The sequence below is a fragment of the Numenius arquata genome, chromosome 15, assembly GCF_964106895.1.
Source record: "Numenius arquata chromosome 15, bNumArq3.hap1.1, whole genome shotgun sequence".
NCBI classification, from domain to species: Eukaryota; Metazoa; Chordata; class Aves; order Charadriiformes; family Scolopacidae; genus Numenius; species Numenius arquata.
The window spans coordinates 2,056,010-2,064,239 of NC_133590.1; the positions used below are offsets into that span (position 1 = coordinate 2,056,010).

The 8,230-nt window shown below is 47.3% G+C and overlaps 1 protein-coding gene across 1 annotated transcript in view; it reads right to left on the reverse strand.

Annotated features, from left to right (window-relative positions):
* The window catches only part of LOC141472134 (ligand-dependent corepressor), a 61,006-nt gene extending 53,320 nt beyond the window's left edge, over positions 1 to 7,686 (reverse strand). Inside the window, exon 1 of the mRNA XM_074158965.1 lies at positions 7,590 to 7,686. Coding sequence (XP_074015066.1) covers positions 7,590 to 7,686 — 97 coding nt within the window. The remainder of the gene's footprint in view (positions 1 to 7,589) is intronic.
* Positions 7,687 to 8,230: the final 544 nt, after the last annotated feature.

Below are 8,230 nucleotides of genomic sequence, written 5' to 3' on the forward strand. Positions count from 1 at the left end.
GCTGGATTCAGCTTCTGAAAGCTTCCTTTGTTAATGAATACTAGGCTCTTGTCCAGTCCTCTATTCTCCCCCTCTTCTCCCTCCCATAAAATATCATGGTCCTCAGGGCATAAGGAACATCCTTTGTCTCCCTGCAAGTCTTCCCTGTACAGCCACTTTGCCATCGCTTCTGAAAAATGCAACAGGAGGACCATCTTTTCTCTGCAAGAGGAGTGGAAAAAACAGATGAAGACATCATCTAACAGCAATTTTACTACGGAGGAAGTGATGTCCTGCAGAAATGTTGAAACACCATAACCTCCACTTCATCTTTCATGTACCAGCAGTATTGATGTGAACCTTAAATCTCCTCAGCTTCTGAGGAGCTCAGCTTTGAGAGCTGATTTTTTTTTGTCAACTCACCATAGAAGAACACACGATACCACAGAGCATACAAAACAAACTGAATCCAAGGTAAAAGGTATATGATGTCCAGAGAAATAACAGTACAGCATTCTCCAAGAAAAAAAAAAAAGAAAAACGTTGAAGCTTTCATTTCCCAAAAGAAGCTGAGGCCACACAGATTAATCAGCGAGAACTGAGGAACCCCCAAGGCCTGCAGGAATACTGGGGAGAAGTGGTGTAAAGCTGCAACTTATTAATGGAGGTACTGGAGGAGAGCATCCAACATGATGGGGAAAGCAAAGCCCACAGCTCGTTATCAAGGAGAGAGCATGGTATAACCCACAGTGCTCCGAAGAGGGAGAATCTTCCTGTTACTGTAAGTGAACACGATGCATGCAGAAATTAGCACTTATTCAGCAAAAGACAACTTGGATTTGTGCGTGTGTGACAATACCAGTTGAATAGCCTCAACTCTTCATTCTCAGCCTCTCCATGTCCTGCAGATGTTGTAGAGGGGAAAAAAAAAAAAAAAAGAAAAAAAGAAAAGGTTGTTTTCCAGTCAGGTCTAGTCAGGGAACTGATTCACCAAGCTGCCACACATAGTTGTGCCAGCACAGAGGGGACTATTTAAACTAGCTCAGACAGTGCTGCTGTCAAACAGAACCAGTGTCTGCAGTGCAGTTACAAGACAGAAGATGCGAACTAGAAAACCCCCTGCCTTTGGAGGAGGCTGGTTCTCCTCCAAAAGAAGGGAGTTCTCTCCCCTTCCCTTCACCCCACGGATGTGGTACCATCCAGTGCTTCAGATGGGCTCTCCTCTCATCTCGTTCCTAGCTAGGATGATTCAGGTTACTGAGCATCACCAGAAGATGAGCTGGTTTTGCAGTTTTATGTCAGTTGAGTGAAAACAAGCACTACTACCCCTTTGGCCAGAGGTAGAGCCTGGGATGGCTCAGTCCATCCCATCCGACCCCGCCCTCAGAAAATCCCAAAAGTTTTGTATTTCTCAGAGAATTAGATATTCCCATCCCAGTAACCTTCGAGAGCCAAAGCTCCATCCTCCTAAGAGTGAAAACATATATACATAGGAGGGTGAGGAAGAGGATTGGAAAGTCCCATGTAAAATACTGTAGTACTGTCCCCTCCATCCCAATCAGCATGACAGGGCTACCTCTCTTAAACACTATTAAATGCCTGTTTTTCCCCAAACCTTGCCTAAACTGACTTTTAGAAATTATTCTCGTTGTTATTTTACATTAGCCATGAAAGAACACAAGTTCTCAGACACAAAAAAAAAAAAAAACCAAGAAAACCCCCAACTACACATGACAGTACTTGCCTGGATGTAAGACAGCAGAGCATTAAGCCATTTAAGCACTATGCAATAAGGGTTTAGACAACTGAGCACAAGAATTGCAATCCATTCTTAATTAAAGTGCAGTTATTGTATTTCTGTACATAACAGTATTTATAATATCATTCATATACAGCACAAACTGTCAAAAAAAGGCTTACAAATATGAACAGTCCTTCAGGTACTCTTTTAAAATGGTGCCATACCACAAAGCTATAAATCTGTAAGGTATATATCTCTCCATAGAAATACTACAAAGATTTTATCTAGGTGGATTTGGACTATTTCCTGCATGCACAGAATGGATTACTGTAATTCATTTTGAGAAGCTCTGTTAGAAGTGGATGAACTCTAAATGTCATTAGTTCTTCGTTAAAAATTAAGTCAAAAAAACCCTATAGTTCCTGCGGGATGAACGTGTCCCAAGAAGGAAACCTCCCACCTTGCAGTGATAGTTATTACTTCACACAAATTAAAATAGATTTTTGTTGAAACATAAATCAAATCAAGTGATTTGGCCTCTTCCAAAATTTCATTTCAGCCACTACAAGAAGAAGTCAAAATGGCATAAAACGAAGTGATTATCAAGATTATTGGTTTTTTAGTATGCTTTTGTTTGGTTGACATCATCCCTGTCAGGGTAGAAGCTATTCTTCATTTTCAAATAAGGAAACAAAGGCAAATCTGAAGTGATTAATGGAGAATCCAAAGAGATATTTGAAACAGATCTAGATTCATCCCCCGCAGTTCAACTTCTACTGTTCTTCAGATGCCTGCCATCCTGCCATGCACATTTAAAGTAAAACTAAATATCAAGCTGTAAATTTCACTCCTTACAACTAAAGATTTTTATTTTTAAATGACAGCTGCCTCAATTTTTTTTTTCCTGGCATAACTTTGTCATAAAAGTGTAATCCTCCCTCCCTGTATCCATCTTGGCAACAGGGAAAAATGTTTGTGTGTAGACCCGATCTTCTTGAGCAAGCCTTCAGCTACTATAATGTATAGTACAATGGATTTATATTAATAAAAAAAAAAAAGCTGCAAGCTGCACCTACTTTCCACGCAGGTTGAAATAAGGCAAATAGTACCACCCGCACATTTGCTGGGGACGTGGCTGGGCGCATATCTAAAACAGATACCAGTTTAGAATAGCCCTACGTTTAAACTTTTACTTTAGTGCTTACTTTAACTTGCTTTTTATTATTTTTTAATCAACATCAGGGCCATAATAAGCTTTCTCATTTTGGAACAAAGAAATACAGTCTGCCCTTTGAACTAGGACTACGTTAAACACTTGGAGCCTCAAGCCTACTTCCAAAACAATGAGATAACACGGGTAACTGTTGGGAAGCAGCAGCTAATTCATATCACACACAGGCTGGAACTATACCCAAGCAATAATCAAGATAAGAAAATGTAATAAAGATTTCAGAATTATTCAACTGTTATAGACCTCCTCTTGATTCATATTAGCTTCTAATACTTCCTCATGTATCATATTTCTTCCACGGGATCCACACTTTAGTCCTAAGTATCTACGGTCATGGAAGACCACCGCTATTCCAAAAATTAGTCCACAGAAACAAATCGGGTACCTGGGTTGCAGTATTTCACTGGCAAGGCTCATTTAAAAAATAATAATAATAAAAAGGAAATTACTTCAGCTTATTTTGACAGCTTAAGAGTAAAATCAACAGCTAAGCAGCATCTCATTGAAACACTGACAGAGCTCAAGATGACTGGAAATCTTACGTGAATGTTACAGGTTTTGCCTTTAAATCATCATTTTGCTCCCAAACCAAGGATCAGCACTGAAGAGAACTAATACATTCTCTCCCTGCCCCCACCCCCCCAGCACAGGCTGTAATTCAGTCAGGGAGTCTCTAAGAGTACAGCTAATATTTAACAAAGGGCCAAGCATCGCCAGCAGTAGAAATGCACGCGACCACCTCAAACTATCACTAACCACACGGCATTGCAACGGTATTGCTGCCCACAGAAAAGGTGTCAGGAGCGTCTCAGAGATCCGTGGGTTCTTTCCTCCCTCAAACTCCCCGCTCCTTAGCTGATCTGATCTCATCAACCATTTTAATTCAGCAACTGCCTGGACAGCAAGTGACTAGAGGCTGGGAAAAGGGAAAAAAAAAAGAAAGAGAAAGAAAAAAACCCCACAACATACATTTGTCTATAGATATCTGCTTTTGGCCGCTGAGAAAGATGCTACCACTCAAGATTGGTATAGAGAAGGCATATGTCAGCACCAAATAGTTGTCACCTGATGTAGCGTGTCTCTAGAATCAGACTCCTATCAGGGCATCAAGACACCACACACCGCTCCCGGGTACCCTCCTACGCTGTGGTTCCCAAAGCATCTCACTGCAAAAAGAGCTTAGACATCCTTTCTCCACACTTCCCTCCACCTCCGGGCCATGGCGTGCTGCTCCCTCAATCGCGTCGCTGCATCGACAGCACTGTTCAGGATGTGTTCCCCATTAGCCACACCACCTCCCTCCCTCCAAAAAAAGGGGTTTGAAATGCATGACGAGGATGGAAGGTTTAAGCCAGATCAGTTCCCACAAAAAGCTGTGCTGGCACAACTGAAGGTGCAACTCTGTGACAGTTCAAGATGATCTGTATCTCTACTGCTGCGTCCTCACTCTTTGCCTTCCCACCAGTTGTGCATTCTCACCCTCTTCCTTGTGCTACCACTGGTATTTGCTTCACCCGACAGTGAGCCCATTCAGGGAGCTATACTAGCCGAAAATTATTCTACTCCCTCCAAAAGTTGATGTTTTCTGCTAGTGTAGCTACCCTGAATTGGCTCCCTGGGGGCAAAGGTGGTCCTTCAGTTCTCCTGGGGCTTTGCTCCCCTTGAGAGCACAAGCTTAGTTTGACAAACTGTCACGAAGCCACAGTCCAACAGAGCAGATTATTGCAGAAGCAAGAAACAAGAGGGGAAAGTGAATTACTTAAGCCATATTTATTGCCAAATGCACTAGTTCAAGCCATAGGCTTTATTTTTTCCGACTACTGGGTGGTATCAGAATGACTTTTCAGGGAATGATGCTAACGCAGAAAATCCCACACACCTCAGATTTACTTTCAGAATGAAAGATGAATGGGTATTTCTGAAGAAAAAAGAAGGATGTTCCTATACTCTCCTTCCACATATTTATCTATCGGTATTTCTTACAGGAACAAATTCTTAAAGACTTCTATAAATGGCCCAGGTGAAACAAAAAGTTACATTACTTAACAGGTCAACTTCCAAATCTCAAGGAACTTTGTCAAAACTTACTTAAAAAGACAACAGAGATGTATGTGGGGCAAGGGGTCAAGATCACAGCATAATTTCCACCGGCCATCCTGGGCTAGCGCAATAAACCTTTTATAATTCTAAGAAAAAAAATATCAAAACCAAAAAAAAGGTAACAATTAACACATTTATATGACTCAACAATTTATGCAAGATTCATACTAGGAACAGGGCAGGTCTCGAGATCTCATAAAGCCAATCAATTTGAGGTTGAAACTATTTATGACATAGTGCCATCAAGATAAAACTCACAAAGCGCTGTTACACTTTGGACTGTTTCTTAAAAAATGTTTTTGTACTTTACCTCCAAAAAATCCCAGTCAACTCCGCGCCTAACAGTGTTCCCAGTATCTTTTGTTAAACACACACAGAGGGACTTTCACAGAGGGAAATCTTTCGGAGGAACAAAACATATATCAAATTTAAGCATGAGGAAGAGATAGGGAAGGAACGGAGGAGAACGCAACTTCTCCAGGAGCTGGCAATTTAAATGGCTTTAGGGAAGTGGAACAGGGTGTGTATAAATGGGGGTGGCAGGGGGTGGGGGTGTTTGTTTTAAGTTTTAGTTCTTAGGGTTGCTAAGAACTTTAATAACGTACTGTTTTCCTTGAGTCCGTAGATAACACAAACTTCTCCAGCTACCCAAGATTTTTCCAAAGAACAGACACGATTCTTGCATTTTTTCACCCCAAGACAAGACAACAGCAGCTTTGAAACTGTCCTTTTATTTTTCTTTTCTTTCTTTCCCCCCCGCTCCAGCTCCCCACCACCATTTACATCTCAGCTATCTGGTTAAACTCCCAGCAGCAGGACAGCTCCACTGGAGGACTGAAGGACCCAACGGCAAAGCAGCAGGGACCGAGAGGAAGACAAGACGACATGCTGCGAGTAGGGAGTTTAAAAAGGGCTAGAACAGGTGATCTCCAGCAGCCGAGGGAAGGGGAGGCGAGAAAAGGAGACAGAAGTAAAATAAATCCAGTTCAAGCAGAGGTGGAAGCCAACAACACGCTCCTAACGTAGCAAAGCTAGAATCAAAATAAAACCCCCATAAACTGGATCTAGAAGCATCAGTAACTGGTCGGAAAGAAAACCCAGCACTTCCGTGTAGAGCCCGAGTGTCTCAGCAATGTATCACCCTTGAATGGCTTTCTGCTTAAAACGAGTTAATTGCTCGTATTAATCTGGAGTTAACAAGCATCTAGTGCATGCTTTCATATTACCGAAATTTAAACATTTAAATGAAGCCAAAAATATATCCGGCAGCAGTTACAACTTCTGCTGTAACCAAAAATGGTGTTTCAAATCCCTGATAATGAACTAGGATGCTGAGCTAACTGACAATAAGAGGTTTAACTCCGCACACAAGGAACTAAAGTGAATCTGTGAATGTTATTACAGATTACCTACGCTGAGCAGTCACCGGCAGATTATGGCCATATTTGCATATTTAAAAATAAAATGAGGATTTGTGCTCAATTAAGAGCAGGAGGCCAAACAAGAAGAGACACATCAGTGCTCTGGTTAGAGATTTTTTTAAGATTACTCTGGAGGTTCACAGTCTACTGTTGTCAGACCTATCTCACTATCTTTGCAGACATCCACCAAATTCCTGGCCTAGAGCTGGCGTTTATCTGTTTTTTGGGACCCGCAGAAAAGGCCTCGATTTCTCGCTAGGGAAAGAGAAAAGGGCAAAAATCTGTATTTTGAATGGAGAAAGTTATTCAAGATGAAAGGGGCGTAGGGGACCTCCATTTCAAAACCCCCAAATATTCGATTGCAAGGAGCCTGCATAACAACAAACGCGCACAAGAGAGGAGGAGGAGGAGAGGAAAAAAAAAAAAAAGGAAAAAAAAAAAAAAAAAAGAGATGGGGGGGAGGAAGAAGAGAAAAGCAATCACACATCCTTTTAACCCCCGCCGCCCCGCTCCGCCTTCACGCCGACAATCCGGCACCCCGATCCACAACTTTCCGCCGGCCCCGCCACCGCGCTCCCTCCCCCCCCCCCCCCCCCCCGCCCCCGGCTCCATCCTCCCCGAGCCTCCCCCCGCCGGGGCGGGCGCGCCGCCGCCGGCTCCGCGGCCTCCACATCCCTCCCTCGCCTCACGGCGGCGGGCCGGGGGCAGGCGGGCCGGGCCGGGCTCGCCTCCCCCGGCGGCGGCGGATGGGCAGTGACAGGCGGGCCGTAAACAAGTTTGAAGGGGCCGCGGCCGAGCCGGGCCGGGCGGGGAGGAGCGGGCGCGGCGCTGACAGGGGCCGCACAAAAGGGCAGGGCAGGACCCCCCCCCCCCCCTCCCGGCGCCCTCCCCGGCGAAGGGCGGGGCCCGGACCGGCGCCGCTCGCCTCACGGAGGGGGTGGGGGGGCGGGCCCGCAGGCCTCAGCGCCGCTCGCCTCACGGCGGGCCCCCCCCCCCCCACCTTCCACCGCCGCCGCCGCCGCCCCGGCGGAGCCTCAGCCTCCCCCCACCCGCCCCCGCCGCCACACCGCCGCCGCGGGGCCCGGCCCGGCCTCCCCGCCGCGCCGCCGTCCCTCACCTACACAGTGAATGAGCTTGTGTCGCCACGAATCGAGCTGGTGGCGGACGCCGCGCCTCTCGATGGAGCACTGCTGCCGCCCGCACGGGCTCGCCATCTTCTGGGCGGCGGGCGGGGGTGGGGGGTGGGGGCGGCGGCGGGCACGGCCAGGGGGGCAGGGACGGGAAGGAAGGGCCGCGCGCGCCGCGCCGCGCCACGCCCACCCGCCGTCGGGCCGCGCCACGCAGGCGCCGCCGGCCCGCGCCGAGCCACGCCCCCCCGCCCGGCCTCCCCTCCCCTGCCCGCCGCGCGCATGCTCCCCCTCGGCCGCCGCCGCCAACTGCCCGCACGTGCGGCGGCGCCGCGCCCGCCCGCTGGGGGGCGCTGTAACCCCCTGAGGGGACATCCCACCCTGAGGGGTCACTGTGGCTGAGGGGACACCCCACCCCGAGGCACCACTGTCCCCTGTGAGACAACCCGCCTCTGAGTGACTATCCCTCAGGGAACACCCTAACCCTGAGGGGACATCCCACTCCTGATGGCTGTCCTCACCCCGAGAGGACATCCCACCCCTGAGGGGTCACTGTGGCTGAGGGGACATCCCGCTCAGAGGGACGACTGTGGCTGAGGGGACATCCTAGCCCAAGAGACGGCTGTACCCT